The 21,672-nt window shown below is 48.5% G+C and overlaps 1 protein-coding gene and 1 pseudogene across 1 annotated transcript in view; one reads left to right on the forward strand and one right to left on the reverse strand.

The window, feature by feature from the left end:
* LOC147092645 (NACHT, LRR and PYD domains-containing protein 3-like) overlaps positions 1-21,362 on the forward strand; it is a 121,287-nt gene extending 99,925 nt beyond the window's left edge. The window contains exons 6-10 of the mRNA XM_085975975.1: positions 3,059-4,796; positions 12,671-12,757; positions 12,899-13,069; positions 13,189-13,356; positions 13,526-21,362. Of these exons, the coding sequence (XP_085832101.1) occupies positions 3,059-4,796; positions 12,671-12,757; positions 12,899-13,069; positions 13,189-13,356; positions 13,526-13,613 (2,252 nt within the window). The 3' untranslated portion in view covers positions 13,614-21,362. The remainder of the gene's footprint in view (positions 1-3,058; positions 4,797-12,670; positions 12,758-12,898; positions 13,070-13,188; positions 13,357-13,525) is intronic.
* LOC147092644 (NACHT, LRR and PYD domains-containing protein 3-like) overlaps positions 1-21,672 on the reverse strand; it is a 309,097-nt pseudogene that overhangs the window by 239,015 nt on the left and 48,410 nt on the right.

Raw genomic sequence — 21,672 nt, forward strand, 5'->3', positions numbered from 1 at the left:
TGGGAATCAGAAGTTCAAAGCCTGGAAGCATATGATTGAAAGTCATTTAGATTTATTATCAATTCAAAGCTAGTCTGTATAGGTTCAAATTCAAATTCAGACAATTTTTGATGTTTTGTGTATAATGCGGACGGTGCAGTATTTCATTAACTCCAGCTGCTGATCTCTATTACTTGTGAGGTCTTCTAAACACCTGGCAGAATCCTGATACACTGTGAATCCCCATACACACCTGGCAGAATCCTGATACACTGTGAATCCCCATACACACCTGGTAGGATCCAGATACACTCTGAAACCCCATACACACCTGGCAGGATCCTGATACACTGTGAAACCCCATACATACCTGACAGGGTTCTGATACACTGTGAAACGCCATACACACCTGGCAGGATCCTGATACACTGTGAAATCCCATACACACCTGGAATTATGCTGTTACACTCTGAAACCCCATACACACCTGGCAGGGTCCTGATACACTGAGAAATCTGCATACGCACCTGGTAATATTCTGATATACAGTGAATCCTAATACAAACCTCCTCTGTGTCACGCAGGCATTCTGGGATCAAAAAGTGCCTTTAGCCAGTTATTCAGGGTTTTCTGCGCCCCTGGAAATCTGTTCCCCCATAAAGTACAGGGTAAGTTCTGGAGACATGCGTAATAGAATAATTTTATCACTTCTCAGCACACAATAACATTTCGGAAATTGCTATATCTGATCTGAGAAGATATACAGGTGTTCACACAATATAACATTATTCCATTCCGTGTAAAAATGTACAATGTTCACGGTGACGAGGAAGTTATTGGCTATCTTCATAATGGTATTGAATGAGAGGCACTCATTCTACTCAAATTATATTTCTTAAATCACATGTATGTTTACCAGTGTAATGACTAATGGAAACACATTTGTAATTTCCCAAAACTACATTGTAGGAAACTTATACCAAATTGAAAAAAAAGGGAGTAAAATTATTGGTAGAACAGTTCAAATCGACGGTGAATGTTTTCTGCTCTAACATTAAACTGGGTGAAGTAGGCGGCCATTCTATTTCTAATCTAAAGCAAAATACTGCGGATGCTGGAAATCTATTTCAAATTCTAATCGGTGATATAACCGGACTGTTATAAAAACATATATTGATTGTATGTGTAAAACTGCTTGAAAACTTGTTTGCAATTTCGGAGATACAATGTAACCGGAGAATGATTAGGGACAGGAAAATACCATTCGGGTCAATCAAGTCATCCCTGTGAGAGAGATAAAGCCACCTAACCCTCCTCTCAGAATATCCACAATAATATCTTCAATTGTCTCTAGACCCCACTTACACTGCCCTTTAGTGCCCTTCCCTGGTAACTGGTCCACCCGCTCTAATACCCCTTGGGTGAAAAATATACCCCGATTTCCATTTTTACTTCTGATTTTCAATTTTCTCCATTACTATTTATTTTGCTATTTGTTTCCTGCACTAATGTTGTGAATTCCATTAAAATATTTCAATACTGATGTCGCTTGCCCAAAGCAAAATGCATAAAACACCCTCAACATAAACTCCTAAAACCTTAAGTCATGTTCCTGATTCCCCTCTGTACCATCAGAATGCCAGTAACATTTACCTGTGTTCAGGTAACTATAGCAGTGCAGGTAATACCCCAGACAACTGTCAATTCACAGTCTGCCCCTCTCTCTATACACAATACACCAGATAACCTGTCCGAGTCCTGATATAATACCAGTGGAACTTCTTTTAAGAGGCGGAAATGATAAGGGAGGGAATTCCAGAACTTCGGGCCCCGGAAGCTGAAAGGGCATCCGCCAATGGTGGAGTGATGAAAATCGGAGATGCACAATAGGCCAGAATTGCAGTAAGGCAGAGATCTCTGAGGATGCTAGTGCTGGAGGTTACAGAGATAGGGAGGGACAAGACCATGAAACAATTTAAAAATAAGAATGAGAAATTTAAAACCAAGGCGTTGTTGGATCAGGAGCAAATGTAGTTCAGTGACCGCAGGGGTGATGTTTGAACGGGACTTGGTGCAAGTTAGAATATGGACAGTAGGGGTCTGTATTAGCTCAAGTTTACGGAGGGTACATCGTGGGAGGCCGACCAGGAGAGCATTGGAATAGTTGAGTCGGGATGTAACAAAGGCATTGATGAGAGTTTCAGCAGCAGATGAGTTGAGGCAGTGGCGGAGATGAGCAATGTTTTGGAGGTTGAAGTAGGCGGTCTTGGTGATGGGCAAGATATCAGGTCGGAAGATCAGATAAGGGTCAAATAATCCTCCGATTCGATCTTCTGACCACTTAGTCTGTTTCACACACAGCTCACACAATACCCCAGCTAACATACAGGAACAGTGGACCTTCTGACCATTTAGAGTCTGTCCCTCTCCCAGTACACACAATCCTCCAGATAACCATCCCATGGTCAGATACAATGACAGTGGGACTCCTGGCCATTCACAGTCTGTCCCTCTCTCAGTGCACACAATCCTCTAGATAAACATCCCATGGTCTGATACAATTACAGTGGGACTTCTATCCATTAACAGTCTGTCTCTCTCTCAGTGCACACAATCCTCCAGATAACCATACCACGGTCTGATACAATTACAGTGGGACCAGTGGTCATTCACAGTCTGTCCCTATCCTCCTTCTCGTGTCTTCTAGCTGCTCCCTTTGAAGATTGATCAATGAGAACTACTACTGTTGTATAACCAGGATCACGGGTGGATTTATAATGAGATGTCTGTAGTACAAGGCAGGGCTGATTGCATTAACCATCAGAGGGAAAATATCACCTTCATAGAAATCTCTATGTTCAGTGAATATTAGAATCAAGTGAGAATTTGATACATTTTTTGGCCATTGTTCACTTTCCAGCGAGGTTTCCATTAACAGTTTTAATTTCTACATGCACATCTATTGAAGCTGTGAATTAAATCTTGCAATAATTTACTGAATAGTGCAATGGTATTGAGGAGTTGTTTTATGTCAATGCAATTAACATTGTGAACCACTTTCGATCTGTTCTCATTGAAGATGTTAAACAGAAACACAAGGAAACACTTCGGATACAAACTGAAACACTGAGAGTGAACACTATCCTAATAAAGGAGAAGGTTAGGATTTTCCAACTGGTTGATCGATACGCTGAGCTAACGGTCATTTCTACTGTTCGAGACCGGACGCTTGTTGAACATGAACTGCTGGCAAGAGGCCGAGACCATGAAGAGTGGAGACAGAAACATCTCCGGCGAGAACTGGAAAAAATCCGAACAGATCAATTGTTCCACAGCAGTTTTTCCCGGAGAAAATCCAAATCTGGCAGTTCAGCAGCAGTGAGCGGAGTCCCGGGGATTGGAAAAACAACAATGGTACAAAAGATTGTTCATGACTGGGCAACTGGGAAAATATACCCACACTTTCAATTCGTTTTCAGTTTTAAATTCCGGGATTTGAATGCTATTAATTGTAGAATAAACCTGAGGAATCTGATACTGGATCTGTATCCTTACTTTGGGAATATTCTGGGAGAGCTTTGGAAGAACCCAGAGGGATTGCTGTTTATATTCGATGGTTTGGATGAATTCAAGGACAGAATCGATTTTGCTGACAATCGGAGAAATACAGAACCTCAGCACATGTGCACAGATCCCGAATGCTGGTGTGAAGTGTCTGACATTGTGTACAGTTTAATACAGCACAAGCTGCTCCCAGGATGTTCAGTGCTCATGACCAGCCGCCCCACTGCATTACATTTATTGGAAAAGGCTGAGATAAGTGTCTGGGCTGAAATCTTGGGGTTTGTTGGCGAAGAGCGGAAGGAATATTTCAACAAGTTTTTTGAAGATCAGACAGTAGCAGCAGCTGTTTTCAAACATGTGGAGGAGAACGACATCCTGTACACCATGTGCTACAACCCTTCCTACTGCTGGATCCTCGGCCTGTCACTGGGTCCCTTCTTTACACAAAGAGACAGGGAACAGCAGCGAGTTCCCAAGACCATCACCCAACTATATTCCTACTATATTTACAATATTCTGAAAAACCATGGCCGAGAGATTAAAAGCCCCCGTGATGTGATACTGAGGCTTGGTGAGATGGCCGTCACAGGAGTCTCCGAGAAGAAGATTGTGTTTAGAAATGGAGATTTGATCAAGTACAATCTGCAACCTTCCCAGTTCCTGTCTGGGTTCATGATGGAACTGTTGGAGAGAGATCATTCTGCCCAGAGCGTGGTGTACTCATTCCCGCACCTCACCATCCAAGAGTTTGTAGCCGCACTCGCACAATTCCTGATTCCAGATCCCGGCGACATCCTGAAACTCCTCAGAGAATCCCACAGCAATGAAGATGGGCGATTTGAGATATTTCTCCGTTTTGTTGCTGGTCTCTCCTCCCCACGGGCAGCTCGGCCCCTGGAGGAGTTTCTGGGTCCATTTCTTCATCAAACCACCTGCCGAGTGATTGACTGGGTGAAGGAGAAGGTTGAAGGACAGATTAAAAACACAGGGAGTGAAACTGGTAAAAGGAACCTCCTGAACACATTCCACTACCTGTTTGAGTCTCAGAATAAAGCACTGGCTCGGATCACAGTGGGATCTGTTGAATCCCTTACCTTTAGTGGATTGACATTGACCCCGATTGACTGTGCGGTCCTGTCTGATGTCATTGGGCTCTGTGATACAATAAAACACCTGGATCTGGAGAACTGCCACATTCTTTGTGAAGGTTTCCAGCGGCTGGGACCCGTACTGCACAAATGCCGGAAGTTGAGGTAACTGTTTATTGTCTCTAACTGTTGGCCGAATTGTAGAACAGTCATGGATTGTGTTGTTGCTCCGTAATAAAGGGAAACAAACAGTTCAGTTAAACCAGACAGAATCAGATTCAACAAAAATATGAGCAATAATAAGAGGATCAGTTCGTAATTCCCTCAGGACTGAATCATAAGATAGGATCCTTGTGAACAAGTAGGAATTTTACAGTCTTTATCAGATCAGCAAATACAGGTCACAGAGTCTGATAATTTAATAACAAAAAATCATATTTAATGAGGCTGGACAGCGGAATGTAAACATAAAATACAATCCGGCAGTACACATAAAATTAATTTAAAATGTTTTCCACATCCAACATTTCAAGTAGAAATAGGGCAGAAACCCGAATTTAAATCACTAACAGTTCAATATTTACTCCAATACTGTGCAGGGTTTGTTTTGTTGAGGGGGAAGTTTCCTGGATGGGGAATATTGGGGAACCAGGAACTCTTTTAGCTGTAAATGTTTACAACTACACACAATCCTGAACATTGAGAAAATATTGATTTTCAGGATCTTACATCTGCCGGTAAAAGGTTCCAATCTAACGTGTTGTGGGGTATTAGCCCCGGAGTACAGACACACACACCGGCCAGTGGTGGGGCCTCGCACACAGCGGGCGGCTCCTGGGTAAACCGGGGGCAGTGAACCTGGGAATTCCCCATAATCGGCCCCCTGTGTGTGAGGCCCCGCTCGGGGAGGGAACTTCCGATAATTCCCCAAAAACTGTCGGGCCAGTTACACCTGAAATAAATGTAGAACCTTTTTAATGAGAATAAAGTGAAAGACTCCCCTCCCCTAGAAACTAGGAACACAGGGACATTTAATACTTGTAACGGGACAGAACAAACTCTGTTGCTGCTGTTGACAAACATTCACTATAAGCCCTCTGACTTCCACAGCTACCTGGAATATACTTCCTCCCACCTCGCTTCCGATAAGGCCGCTAGTCCATTCTCCCAGTTTTTCTGTCTCTGCCCCTTCTACTCTGATGATGCCACCTTCCATACTAGCGCTTCCGACATGTCTTCCTTTTTCTTCAACCGAGGGTTCTCCTCTACCGTGGTTGACATGGCTCTTGACCATGTCCGTTCTATTTCCCACACTTCTGCTCTCACCCCTTCCCCTCCCTCCTGGAACCACGATAGGGTTCACCTTCTCCTCACCTTTCACCCCACCAGCCTCCGTATTCAACAGATCATCCTCCACCATTTCCTCCACGTCTAGTGCGATCCCACCACCAAACATATCTTCCCTTCACCTCCCCTTTCAGAATTCCAAAGGGAACACTCCCTCCCCCACACCCTGATCCACTCCTCAATCACCCCCAACACCCCTTCCCCTTCCTATGACACTTTCCCATGCAAGCACAGGAGATGCAACACCTGCCGTTTTACCTCTTCCCTTCCCACTGTCCAGGGCCCCAAACAATCCTTCCATGTGAAACAGCGATTTACTTGTTGTACTTGCAATTTAGTATACTGTATTCACTGCTCACGATGCGGTCTCCTCTACTTTGGGGAGACAAAATGCAGATTGTGTGACCACTTTGTGGAACACCTCTGCTCAGTCCATAAGTGTGACCCCGAGCTTCTGGTACCTATCACTTTATTTCTCTGCTCCACTCCCACTCTGCTCTCTCCATTCTTGGCCTCTTGCCCTCTTCCAACAAAGTACAACATAAGACCAAGGAACAGCACCTCATCTTTCAATTAGGCACTTTACAGCCTTCTGGACTCAACATCGAGTTCAACAATTTCTGAATTTAAACTCGGCCCCTATTTTATTTTTTTCATTATTGTTTCTCCTTTCCCTTTTTTTCATCACATGACAGCTGTTGATGATTCTGCCATTGCCATTCACACCTCATCTAGATTCCTATTTTGTTATTAACTTGTCCCATTAACATCTCCTTTTGCTTTCACCAGCATCCCTTTTGTCTTTTAATCTATCCTGTCTTCCACCCTGTCATAGACCTTTGTAGGAATCAACAAATTCCTATCTAAATCACTGAGGTCGAGGCAGTTCACCAATGTAGGAATCAACGGATTCTGATCTAAATCACTAAGGTCGAGGCAGTTCAGTAAATTAACCGAATTTAATTAAACTGGTGAACAAAACAAAAACATGCAGGAGCAACAGCAAACAGGTCTACACAGTAACTAGTTCCACGAGGTCTGAACCCAGAACCTCCCACCTCTGACGTCATGACATCATCACGTTTCCCGCCACTCGGGGCACCACGTGACCAACGTGACGACGTCATCACGTTGTTTCAGGGTTTTTACAGAAAGCTTGTTTACACTCAGCAAACGGACCTAGGTGCTGTAACATTGTTTTAAAGACAGTTATTCATTTGTTCAGGAGTTCATTGGTGGTTTTACCACACCTTCCCTTTTGTTCTTTCCTCCGCTCCCCCCCACATTTCCCTGCTCCTACACTTGCTTAAAAATCTGTTACATCTGTAACTTTTTCCAGTTCTGTCGAAGTGTCCGCGACCTGAAACATATAACTCTGTTTCTCTCTCTATAGATGCTGCCTGATTTGCTGGGTATTTCCAGCATTTTCTGTTTTTATTTCAGTATAAATTCTCCTTGTTATATAAAATCCGGGGGGACGGATTTGACAGCAGCTGTTAGCGTTTCAAAATATAACTCACCCCGAGATATTATACAGATTAATATAATGTACATATAAAGTGCAGGAAATCACCACTTTATCATTTAATTAAGGACAATTTGCCCCATTCCCATAAAATCCGGGATTGAAGGAGCAGCAGAAAAGAGACTAGTGTTCCCTAAACATGACGAGGCTGGTCACTGAGCTCCAGGAGGGTAATTCTGACCATCAGGGAATGAGACCGGACTGAGGGACATTTAAAGGCTTCACACAGACAGCACTTTATTTAATAAATACATTTACTGACAGTCCCTGAATATATGGGGAGTTGGGCAGAGTGAGATTCATTCCCAGTGACAGGAATGGGGCAAATTTTCCGAGGGGTTAGTGGGCACGATCGGTGGCGGGTCGGGTGTGAAACTGTATTTTTCCCCAGCGGGTCAGGAGCCCGCTGTGAAACCGCTGCCACACGCCTTTTCCAAATGTTGGGTCTGTCAGCGCTAAGCAGACCCGACCCACAGCTGTGGAGGTGGCAGTTCAGGTCATTATGACCTTGTTAACAATTAACAACTATTTGAGTGAACCTTCAGAGTTTACCAGTTGCCCACGTGGGCTACACTGCTCGGGGATCACGTCAGGTAAGCAGGGCGGGAGTTCAATGGCCATGGACCAATCTCATTAATTGACAGCTGGAAATGTGCTACAAAATCTCCCGTCTCACAGCTGTTCACTTTCAATGCGCATAAGCTAATATTTACTGCATTTTAAGACAGGTTGAGCTTTCTGCAGGTTGCAAGTGTTTGGATCAAACTCTCTATCCAATGTCTCCTCATTGGAACAAAGTCTCTCACCATTGACAGATTGCTTCTGTCATGTAAAGTTCACCTGCCATCTATCACATCACCATGGGTATGGTTTATGCTGTCTCACCTTGGGCCTCAGAACATAAGAACATAAGAAGTAGGAGCAGGAGTAGGCCATACGGCCGCTCGGGCCTGCTCCGCCATTCAATAGGATCATGGCTGATCCGAACCTAGACTCACATCCACTTTCCTGCCCGCTCCCCGTAACCCCAAATTCCCTTATCAGCTAGGAAACTGTCCATCTCCGTTTTAAATTTATTTAATATTGCAGCTTCCACAGCTCTCCGAGGTAGCAAATTCCATAGATTTACTACCCTCTGAGTGAAGAAGTTTCTCCTCATCTCAGTTTTGAAACGGCAGCCCCTTATTCTAAGATTATGCCCCCTAGTTCTAGTCTCACCCATCAGTGGAAACATCCTCCCCGCATCCACCCGATCAAGGCCCCGCACAATCTTATATGTTTCGATAATATCGCCTCTCATTCTTCTGAATTCCAATGAGTAGAGGCCCAACCTACTCAACCTTTCTTCATAAGTCAACCCCCTCATCTCCGGAATCAACCGAGTGAACCTTCTCTGAACCGTCTTGAGAGCAAGTATATCTTTTCTTAAATATGGAAAACAAAACTGTACGCAATATTCCAGGTGTGGCCTCACCAGTACCCTGTATAACTGAAGCAAGACTTCCCTGCTTTAATACTCCATCCCCCTTGCAGTAAAAGCCAAGATTCCAATGGCCTTCCTGATCACCTGCTGTACCTGCATACTAACCTTCTGTGTTTCATGTACCAGGACCCCCAGATCCCTTTGTACTGTAGCACTTTGCAGTTTCTCTCCATTTAGATAATAACTTGCTCTTTGATTTTTTTCTGCCAAAGTGCATTACCTCACACTTTCCAACATTATATTCCATCTGCCAAATTTCTGCCCACTCACTTAGCCTGTCTATGTCCTTTTGCAGGTTTTTTATGTCCTCCTCACTCACTGCTTTCCCTCCCATATTTGTATCATTGGCAAACTTGGATATGTTGCACTTGGTCCCCTCCTCCAAATCGTTAATATAGATTGTAAAGAGTTGGGGTCCCAGCACTGACCCCTGCAGAACACCACTAGTTACTGATTGCCAACCCGAGAATGAACCATTTATCCCAACTCTCTGTTTTCTGTTAGATAGCCAACCTTCCAGCCATACCAGTATATTACCCCCAAATTATGTGATTTTTTATCTTGTGCAGGTATCTTTTGTGTGGCACCTTTCAAATGCCTTTTGGAAGTCCAAATACACCACAGCCACTGGTTCCCCTTTATCCACCCTGTTTGTTAAAAGAATTCAAGCAAATTTGTCAAACAGGACTTCCCCTTCATAAAACCATGCTGACTCTGTCCGACTAAATTATGCTTATACAAATGTCCTATTACTGCTTCCTTAGTAATGGACTACAACATTTTACCAACCACAGATGTTAGGCTAACTGGTCTATAGTTTCCAGCCTTTTGTCTACTTCCCTTTTTAAATTAGGGCATTACAGTAGCAGTTTTCCAATCTGCTGGGACCTTTCCTGAATCCAGGGAGTTTTGGAAAATTACCACCAATGCATCCGCAATCCCTACCGCTACTTCTCTCAAGACCCTAGGATGTAAGCCATCAGGTCCAGGGGATTTATCCGCCTTAAGTCCCATTATCTTACTGAGTACCATCTCCTTAGTAATTTTAATCGTGTTTAGCTCCTCCCCCCCCCCATTGCCCCCTGTTTGACCAGTGTTGGGATATTTTTAGTGTCCTCTACTGTAAAGACTGATACAAAATATTTGTTCAGCCTTTTGGCCACCTCCATGTTCCCCACAATAATTTCCCGGTCTCGTACTCTAAGGGACCAACATTCACTTTAGCCACTCTTTTTTTCTTTTTATATAACTGTAGAAACTCTTGCTATCTGTTTTTATATTTTTTGTTAGTTCACTTTTATAATCTATCTTCCCTTTCTTAATTAATCTTTTAGTTATTCTTTGCTGGCTTTTAAATGCTTCCCAATCTTCTATCCTCCCACTAGATTTGGCTACTTTATATGCCCTTGTTTTCAGTCAGATACTATCCTTTATTACTTTACTTAGCCACGGATGGCTGTCTTTTCTTTTATGCCCCTTTTTCCTCATTGGGATATATTGTTTTCTTGAAAGTTGTGAAATATCTCCTTGAATGTACACCACTGCTCATGTACCGTCTTACACCTTAATCTATTTTCCCAGTCCACTTTAGTCAACTCTGCTCTCATACCTTCATAGTCTCCTTTATTTAAGCATAGTATGTTGGTTTGAGATCCAACTCTCTCATCTTCCAACTGAATTTGGAATTCAACCATGTTATGGTCACTCATTCCAAGGGGATCCTTTACTATGACATTTTTTATTAATCCTGTCTCATTACACAGGACCAGATCTAAGATTGCCTGCCCCCTGGTTGGTTCAGTAACATACTGCTCAAGGAACCCGTCCCTAATGCACTCGATGAACTCTTCCTCAAGGCTGCCCTGCCCAATTTGATTTGTCCAGTCAATATGAAAGTTAAAATCTCCCATGATTATAGCTGTTCCCTTATTACAAGCCCCAACTATTTCCTGTTTTATACTCCGATCAATAGGGTTGCAACTGTTAGGAGGTCTATAGACTACGCCCACTAGTGACTTTTTCCCCTTATTATTCCTTATCTCCACCCAAACTGTTACACTATCCTGATCTTTTGACCCAATATAATTTCTCACTATTGCAGTGATTCCATCCTTTATTAACACAGCCACCCCACCTCCCTTCCCTTCCTGTCTGTCCTTCCTAATAGTCGAATGCCCCTGGGTGTTTAGTTCCCAGTCATGGGCACCCTGCAGCCATGTCTCCATAATGGCCACCAGATCATACCCAAGTGTAGTTATTTGTACCGTCAACTCATCTATTTTGTTACGAATGCTGCGTGCATTCAGATAAAGAACTTTTAAATATGTTTTGTGACAATTTATTCTTGCTTTTACCCCCTTTACTACTTTACCTTTATCTTTATATATTCTGTCCCTTCCTGACACGCTCAGGGTCGCACCATGATCAGCCCCAACACCTGCAGCACCAGGCACACCAGCAGCAACAACACCAACCTGCTCCACAACTCCTGATGCTGCACAGCACAGAGGGCATCACCACCAGAACACACTGCTGACCGGGATGCCAGGGATGGTGTCACCATGGGCAGAGTTTCTTCACTTGATGCTGGATGCCACATGATGCGCCAGGTTTGCACCAGCCCACACCAACAACATAAAGCATCATTACAGTGCCCAAGCCATTCCATTCACACTCATCAAAATTGCGGGGTGTACCGTTATGTCTTACCAGTCACTGCAACTCACTAAGCCACATCCAAAGGTGCACACAAACCTATCGAAGAATTGAAAGTGTTGAAAATAAAGATTTCAATGTTTGATACCACATTAACAGAAACTTCACATGAACATTGGCTAAAACACACAATTGCCTACCCTTGTGTGTTAGTTGGTATGATTGGATTAGGATGAGGGTGAGTGTGAGGGGTGGTTAGTGAGATGGGGATGTGATAATATAGCTAGATAGGGATGGGCGGTGGTGCAAGGTAAGTTGTGTGTAAGAATGTGCAGCAGTAGGGTAAGGGAGGCAGAGTGATGAGGATGTGATGAGTGGCACAGCAGGATGAGGTTGTGTGTGGCTTTGCAGTGACGTTTCGTGGTCTACTGAGATCATTGATAGCTTTGCACGACTACAGCCTGTTCCCCCTGAGGCCATCCCTGCTTGAGACCCACTGCAATGTGCAACAAGGCTGCATTGGTCTGGGGAGGTCTATTCCGTCACTGGATGAGAAGAAAGCCTTTCTGCCTGCTGTGACACCCTCCACAAGTATATGTATGGAGTCATGCGAGAGCCTGTGTGCAGCCCTGCACCTCTGTGCAGTGCTCGTCAGTGTTGCAACAGCTCAATGCTGTAGAACACTGACAGCACAAATGTCAAAATCAATTTGTGCATGGAGCGTTTAAGGAACGAGCTGCTGACGCATCATCAATTGACGTCATCAGACCCACTTCCACTAATTGGCCGGGAAACACGATGGGCCGGCTTAACCAACCAATCAGGGGAACGTCCTTCGACAGGTCGGGACCATGACCCGCCACCAACCCCGGCTGTATCGGACCCGCCCGGGTAGGGGAATGGCGGGGGAAACCGGGTTATTAATTCCCTAAAGTACTTTCAATGATTGCTGTAATATCAAAGAGTGAAATATATCAGATCCGTGGTTTGATTCAGTTTGTTTCTCATTCTCTGTCTGTTTGTGTTTAGATTAAGTGACAATGAATTGGGAGATTCTGGAGCGAAACTATTGTCTGCGGCTCTGAGGAATCCGGACTGTAAAATACAGGAACTGGAGTAAGTATCAGACACTGTGAGATTGTGTTTACAATAACTGGATGTCTGACACTGAACATTATTATTAGTATCAGTAATAGTGTTATTAATAAACACTGGGGATTTACTCTGAATACTGTTATTTCTCTTTCTGATTCCCAGGCTATGGGGTGCCGGTCTCACAGCTTCTTGTGCCCAAGATCTCACCTCCGCTCTCAGTACAAACCAGTCACTGACGGCTCTAGACCTGAGTGATGATAAACTGGGAGATTCAGGAGTGAAACTATTGTCTGCGGCTCTAAGGACCCCGGATTGTAAAATACAGAAACTGGAGTAAGTACCAGACTGTGTGAGATTGTGTTTATAATAACTGGGTGTCTGACACTGTTCATTATTATTAGTATCAGTAATAGTGTTATTGATAAACACTGGGGATTTACTCTGATCCCCAGGTTGGAAGGAGTCGGTCTCACAGATTCTTGTGCCGAGGATCTCGCCTCTGCTCTCAGTACAAACCGCTCACTGATGGATCTGGACCTGGGATCAAACTCCTTCACAGACCGATCTGTCCCCGCTCTCCGCCGCCTCATACTGACCTGCAGGAGTCTGGAGCTGATCCGGTGAGTGTTTCTGTTAATGTAAATGTAATAAATAAATTATAAATGGGATTCAGTCACTTATGGGTAATATTTGTCTGTAATTATTATTGAAATATTAACCCCAGTCTCACTGTTATTTACACTGTAGTTCAATCTGTTATTTTCCTGTTTAATCATTAATCTGTTTCAGGCTGGGGGCGAATCAGTTCAGTTTAAACGGAAAGAGACACCTGGAGTCGCTGCGGGAATGCAGACGCGGGTTGAGTGTGGATGTGTGAACATTTCAATTGATGACCATCACTGCTCTCATTATATGATCATTTTTGGCCGATTTTCTGCCCCTCCCCTTTAAGCGGCCATGCTCCAGGTTTGAATCATAATATGATTGAATTTTACATTCAGTTTGAGGGAGAGAAGAGTGGGTCCAAGACTATTATTTTAAACTTAAATAAGGGCAATTATGAGGGCATGAAAGCAGAGCTAGCTAAAGTGAACTGGCAAATTAGGTTTAGGGATAGGTCAATAGAATTGCAGTGGCAGACATTTAAGGGGATATTTCAAAATACACAGAATATATACATTCCAACAAGAAAGAAACATTCCAAGGGGAGGACCCACCATCCGTGGTTAACTAAAAAAGTTAAAGATAGCATTAAACTTAAAGAAAAAGCATATAATTGCACAAAGATGGGTGGCAGGTCAGTAGATTGGACAGAATATAAAAATACGGCAAAGAATGACAAAAAGATTAATAAGGAGAGAAAAATTAGAGTACAAGAGAAAGCTAACTAGAGATATAAAAACAGATAGAAAGAGTTTCTATAGATATTTTAAAAAGAAAAGTGTTAACAATGTGAGCGTTGGTCCGATAAAGCATGAGTCTGGGGAATTAATATTGGAAAATAAGGAGATGGCAGTTGAATTGAACAGGTATTTTGCATCGGTCTTCACTATAGAGGATACAAGTAACATCCCAGAAATAGCTGTAAATCAGGAAATGGAAGGGAGGGAGGAACTCAAGAATATTACAATCACCAGGGAAGTGGTATTGAGCAAATTGTTGGAGCTGCGAGTTGAAAAGTCCTCGGGTCCTGATGGACTTCATCCTAGGGTCTTAAAATAAGTGGCTAGTGAGATAGTTGATGCGTTGGTTTTAATTTTCCAAAATTCCCTAGATTCGGGGAAGGTTCCATTAGATTGGAAAAGAGCGAATGTAACTCCTTTATTGAAAAAGGGAGGGAGACAGAAAGCAGGAAACTATAGGCCAGTTAGCTTAGCATCTGCAATAAGGATGATGTTAGAAGCTATTATTAAATACGTTATAGCAGGGTACTTAGAAAAGTTGAAAGTAATCAGGCAGAGTCAACATGGTTTTGTGCAAGGAAAATCAATTTAACCAATTTATTGGAGTTTTTTGAGAAAGTAACGTGCTGTGGACAAAGCGGAACCAGTAGATGTACTGCACTTAAATTTCCAGAAGGCATTTGATAAGGTGCCATGTCAAAAGTTATTGCGGAAAATAAAAGCTCATGATGTAGGGGGCAACAGAATGGCATGGATAGATATTGGCTAGCTAACAGGAAACAAAGAGTAGGCATAAATGGGGCAGTTTTTGATTGGCAAGATGTAACCATTGGTTTGCCACAGGGATCAGTGCTGGGGCCTCAACTTCTCACAATTTATATAAATGACTTGGATGAAGGGTCTGAAGGTATAGTTATTAAATATGCACCTGACTCAAAGATATGAAGGAAAGTAAATTGTGAAGAGGACATAAGGAGGCTACAAAGGGATACACAGGTAACTCTTTGGTGTCTGGCACCGACATAGTGCCAGTTGATTAAAAATTCTGGGTAACGAAGAAGGGACATGGAGTGACAATGGCCCGAGGTACGGGAGCCCCGTTCCACCAGCACAGGGGCGGGAGCCCCGTTCCACCAGCACAGGGGCTGGAGCCCCATTCCACCGGCACAGGGGCTGGAGCCCCATTCCACCGGCACAGGGGCTGGAACCCCGTTCCACCAGCACAGGGGCTGGAGCCCCGTTCCACCGGCACAGGGGCTGGAACCCCGTTCCACCAGCACAGGGGCTGGAGCCCCATTCCACCAGCACAGGGGCGGGAGCCCCGTTCCACCGGCACAGGGGCTGGAACCCCGTTCCACTGACACAGGTGCTGGAGCCCCGTTCCACCAGCACAGGGGCTGGAGCCCCATTCCACTGACACAGGTGCTGGAGCCCCATTCCACCGGCACAGGGGCTGGAACCCCGTTCCACTGACACAGGTGCTGGAGCCCCATTCCACCGGCACAGGGGCGGGAGCCCCGTTCCACCAGCACAGGGGCTGGAGCCCCATTCCACCGGCACAGGGGCTGGAGCCCCGTTCCACCGGCACAGGGGCTGGAGCCCCATTCCACCGGCATAGGGGCTGGAGCCCCATTCCACCGGCACAGGGGCGGGAGCCCCGTTCCACCAGCACAGGGGCTGGAGCCCCGTTCCACCGGCACAGGTGCTCGAGCCCCGTTCCACCGGCACAGGGGCTGGAGCCCCATTCCACCGGCACAGGGGTGGGAGCCCCGTTCCACCAGCACAGGGGCTGGAGCACCGTTCCACCAGCACAGGGGCTGGAGCCCCGTTCCACCGGCACAGGTGCTGGAGCCCCATTCCACCGGCACAGGGGTGGGAGCCCCGTTCCACCAGCACAGTGGCTGGAGCCCCGTTCCACCGGCACAGGGGCTGGAGCCCCATTCCACCGGCACAGGGGCGGGAGCCCCGTTCCACCAGCATAGGGGCTGGAGCCCCATTCCACCGGCACAGGGGCGGGAGCCCCATTCCACCAGCACAGGGGCTGGAGCCCCATTCCACCAGCACAGTGGCTGGAGCCCCGTTCCACCGGCACAGGGGCTGGAGCCCCGTTCCACCGGCACAGGGGCTGGAGCCCCATTCCACCGGCACAGGGGCTGGAGCCCCATTCCACCAGCACAGGGGCTGGAGCCCTGTTCCACCAGCACAGGGGCTGGAGCCCCGTTCCACCGGCACAGGTGCTGGAGCCCCGTTCCACCGGCACAGGGGCTGGAGCCCCATTCCACCGGCACAGGGGTGGGAGCCCCGTTCCACCAGCACAGGGGCTGGAGCCCCATTCCACCAGCACAGGTGCTGGAGCCCCATTCCTCCGGCACAGGGGCTGGAGCCCCGTTCCACCAGCATAGGGGCTGGAGCCCCATTCCACCAGCACAGGGGCTGGAGCCCCGTTCCACCGGCACAGGGGCTGGAGCCCCGTTCCACCGGCACAGGGGTGGGAGCCCCATTCCACCGGCACAGGGGCTGGAGCCCCATTCCACCGGCACAGGGGTGGGAGCCCCGTTCCACCAGCACAGGGGCTGGGGCCCCATTCCACCAGCACAGGTGCTGGAGCCCCATTCCTCCGGCACAGGGGCTGGAGCCCCGTTCCACCGGCACAGGGGCTGGAGCCCCGTTCCAACTGCACAAGGGCTGGAGCCCGGTTCCAACGGTACAGGGGCTGGAGCCCCGTTCCACCAGCACAGGGGCTGGAGCCCCGTTCCACCGGCACAGGGTTGGAGCCCCGTTCCACCGGCACAGGGGCTGGAGCCCCATTCCACCGGCACAGAGGCGGGAGCCCCGTTCCACCAGCACAGGGGCTGGAGCCCCATTCCACCGGCACAGGGGCTGGAGCCCCATTCCACCAGCACAGGGGCTGGAGCCCCGTTCCACCGGCACAGGGGCTGGAGCCCCGTTCCACCGGCACAGTGGCTGGAGCCCTGTTCCACCGGCACAGGGGCTGGAGCCCCGTTCCACCGGCACAGGGGCTGGAGCCCCGTTCCAACGGCACAGGGGCTGGAGCCCCATTCCAACGGCACAGGGGCTGGAGCCCGGTTCCAACGATACAGGGGCTGGAGCCCCGTTCCACCGGCACAGGGGCTGGAGCCCGGTTCCACCGGCACAGGGGCTGGAGCCCCTTTCCACCGGCACAGGGGCTGGAGCCCCTTTCCACCGGCACAGGGGCTAAAACCCGGTTCCACCGGCACAGGGGCTGGAGCCCCATTCCACCGGCACAGGGGCTGGAGCCCCATTCCACCGGCACAGGGGCTGGAGCCCCGTTCCACCGGCACAGGGGCTGGAGCCCCGTTCCACCGGCACAGGGGCTGGAGCCCCGTTCCAATGGCACAGGGGTTGGAGCCCCGTTCCACCGGCACAGGGGCTGGAGCCCCGTTCCAATGGCACAGGGGCTGGAGCCCCATTCCACCGGCACAGGGGCTGGAGCCCCGTTCCAATGGCACAGGGGCTGGAGCCCGGTTCCACCGGCACAGGGGCTGGAGCCCCGTTCCACGGGCACAGGGACTGGAGCCCCGTTCCACCGGCACAGGGGCTGGAGCCCCATTCCACCGGCACAGGGACTGGAGCCCATTCCAATGGCACAGGGGCTGGAGCCCCATTCCACCAGCACAGGGGCTGGAGCCTGTTCCAATGGCACAGGGGCTGGAGCGCCGTTCCACCGGCACAGGGGCTGTAGCCCCGTTCCACCGGCACAGGGGCTGGAGCCCCGTTCCACCAGCACAGGGGCTGGAGCCCCATTCCACCGGCACAGGGGCGGGGGACCAGCTTCCACAGACACAGGTACAGGGGAACAGGTTCCACAGACAGAGGGCCTGGAGCCCCATTCCACAGGCACAGGTACAGGGGACCAGGTTACACAGGCACAGGGGCGGGAGCCCCATTCAACTGGCACAGGGGCGGGAGACCCGTTCCACTGGCACAGGGGCGGAGCCCCATTCAACTGGCACAGGGGCGGGAGCCCCATTCCACTGGCACAGGGGCGGGAGACCCGTTCCACTGGCACAGGGGCGGAGCCCCATTCCACTGGCACAGGGGCGGGAGCCCCATTCCACTGGCACAGGGGCGGGAGCCCCATTCCACTGGCACAGGGGCGGGAGCCCCGTTCAACTGGCACAGGGGCGGGAGCCCCATTCCACTGGCACAGGGGCGGGAGCCCCGTTCCACTGGCACAGAGGCGGGAGAGCCATTCCACAGGCACAGGTACAGGGGACCAGGTTACACAGACACAGGGGCGGGAGCCCCATTCCACAGGCACAGGTACAGGGGACCACGTTACACAGACAAAGGTGCTGGAGCCCCGTTCCACAGACACAGGTACAGGGGACCAGGTTACACAGACAAAGGTGCTGGAGCCCCGTTCCACAGACACAGGTACAGGGGACCAGGTTACACAGACAAAGGTGCTGGAGTCCTGTTCCACAGGCACAGGTACAGGGGACCAGGTTACACAGGCACAGGTGCTGGAGCCCCGTTCCACAGACACAGGTACAGGGGACCAGGTTACACAGACACAGGGGCGGGAGCCCCGTTCCACAGGCACAGGTACAGGGGACCAGGTTACACAGGCACAGGTGCTGGAGCCCCGTTCCACAGACACAGGTACAGGGGACCAGGTTACACAGGCATAGGCGCTTGCGCCCCGTTCCACAGGCACAGGTACAGGGGACCAGGTTACACAGACACAGGGGCGGGTGCCCCATTCCACAGGCACAGGCACAGGGGACCAGGTTACACAGACAAAGGTGCTGGCGCCCCGTTCCACAGACACAGGTACAGTGGACCAGGTTACACAGACACAGGGGTGGGAGCCCCGTTCCACAGACACAGGTACAGTGGACCAGGTTACACAGACACAGGGGCGGGAGCCCCATTCCACAGACACAGGTACAGGGGACCAGGTTACACAGACACAGGGGCGCGAGCACCGTTCCACAGACACAGGCACAGGGGACCAGGTTACCCAGACACAGGCGCTGGCGCCCCGTTCCACAGACACAGGTACAGGGGACCAGGTTACACAGACACAGGGGCGGGAGCCCCATTCCACGGACACAGGTACAGGGGACCAGGTTACACAACCAGAGGTGCTGGAGCCCCGTTCCACAGACACAGGTGCAGGGGACCAGGTTACACAGACACAGGGGCGGGAGCCCCGTTCCACAGACACAGGTACAGGGGACCAGGTTACACAGACACAGGGGCGGGAGCCCCGTTCCACAGACACAGGTACAGGGGACCAAGTTACACAGACACAGGGGCGGGAGCCCCGTTCCACAGACACAGGTACAGGGGACCAAGTTACACAGACACAGGGGCGGGAGCCCCGTTCCACAGACACAGGTACAGGGGACCAGGTTACACAACCAGAGGTGCTGGAGCCCCGTACCACAGACGCAGGTGCCGGGGACCAGGTTACACAACCAGAGGTGCAGTTGCATGAATACATGGCAAAAGTACGAGAACCCCGGTTAGACAGCCACAAATATACAGTATACGGAAGCCTCAAAACCTACTCCAGAATTTTGCTGGTTTTTAGAGAATTCCAGAAATTACGTGCCATTTAAACAAGAGTTTCCTGTGGATAGGTTACCTGAGTGGGCAATGATCTGGCAAATGGAGTATAACAGCGGAAAATGTGAAGTTGTCCATTTTGGCAGGAAGAATAAAAAAGAAGCATATTATCTAATTGGTGAGAGATTGCAGAGCTCCAAGATGCGGAGGGATCTGGGTGTCCTAGTGCATGAATCACAAAGGTTACTATGCAGGTACAGCAAGTAATTATGAAAGCTACTAGAATGTTATAGTTTATTGCGAGGGGAATTGAATGCAACAGCAGAGAGATTGTGCTTCAGTTATACAGGGCATTGGTGAGTATTGTGTACAGTATTGGTCTGGAGTACTGTGTACAGTATTGGTCTCCTTATTTAAGGATTGATGTAAGTGGGTTGCAAGCAGTTCAGAGAAGGTTTACTAGACTAATACATGGAATGGGTGGGTTGTCTTATGAGGAAAGGTTGGACAGGCTAGGCTTGTATCCGCTAGAGTTTAGAAGAATAAGAGGTGACTTGATTGAAACATTTAAGATCCTGAGGGGACTGGACAAGGTGAATGTGGAGAGGATGTGTCCTCTTGTGGGAGAATCTAGAACTAGGGGTCACTGTTTAAAAAATAAGAGGTCGCCCATTTAAGACAGATGAGGAGAATTTTTTTCTCAGATGTACCCGAGCCTTTGGAACTCTCTTCCTTAGAGGGCGGTGAAAGCAGAGTCTTTGAATATTTTTAAGGCAGCGGTAGATAGATTCTTGGTAAGCAAGGGGGTGAAACGATATCGGGGGTAGGCGGGAATGTGGAGTAATCGGATCACTCATGATCTTATTGAATGTCGGAACAGGCTCGAAGGGCCAAGTGGCCTACTCCTGCTCCTAATTCGTATGTTCGTATGTCAGAGGCCCAGACACGGCCCCAAGTCCCAGCCGCCCGGCCCCACAGCGCTGCTTCTGCAGGATATCCAGGGCTGAATGTTCCCCAATGGGGCACTGGGGAAATGCACAGTCAGGAAGGGTCCAGGGTGGGGCTCAGTCTGGGCTGTAGTGGGACACTGACAGTTGCAATCTGTATTCCTGGGTGTCTCTCCCAGGGAGGGGTCAGACCCTGTAACAAGTGTCCCTGTGTACAGTGTGTGTCTCTCCCAGTGAGGAGTCAGACTCTGTAATAAGTGTCCCTGTGTACAGTGTGTGTCTCTCCCAGTGAGGAGTCAGACTCTGTAACAAGTGTCCCTGTGTACAGTGTGTCTCTCTCCCAGGGAGGAGTCAGACTCTAATAAGTGTCCCTGTGTACAGTGTGTGTCTCTCCCAGTGAGGAGTCAGACTCTGTAACAAGTGTCCCTACAACCCTCTGAGATCTCTCCACTCCTCTGACCTGTTACACATCCTCTATTTTCATTGCTCCACATTGGCGCCATGACTTCAGCTACTAAGGCCCTCTATTATTCCCTCCCTAAAGCTCTTTGCAGCTTTACCTCACTCTCCTCCTCCTTTAAACGATTTTAAAACTTTCCTCTGTTACTGAGCTTTAGGCCATCTCTCCTAAAATCACTTTATGTGGCTCAGTGTCAAATTTTGTCTGATAATTGCCTTGTGACGTTTCATTACATTAAAGCTGCTATGTTATTGCAAGTTATTGTTGTTGTCCCTGTGTTGTGTTAAAAAAACTCTACCGCTTACTTCAGCTCACGCCTGGTCTCACTATTTTCATAAAAACTAGCTTCATTGTTTAAATTAATTAAATAAAGTTTCCTCATAGTACCTCCTGCCTTCTCCAAACGACACTGTAGACGTGACCTGTCGGTCTATTGAAGCGGGTGGGTCTTACTCAGAAGGCTGGACATACAATTTACACAAGATGGTGAGACTGAGTGTCAGCAAAAGAGCGCAGCTGGGACCCTAACAATGGTGCCCCAGAGGCAACGGGAAATGGCCGCCATGA

The sequence above is a fragment of the Somniosus microcephalus genome, unplaced genomic scaffold (assembly GCF_052327205.1).
Source record: "Somniosus microcephalus isolate GS21.2 unplaced genomic scaffold, FLI_Smic_1.0 unresolved_chr2, whole genome shotgun sequence".
NCBI classification, from domain to species: Eukaryota; Metazoa; Chordata; class Chondrichthyes; order Squaliformes; family Somniosidae; genus Somniosus; species Somniosus microcephalus.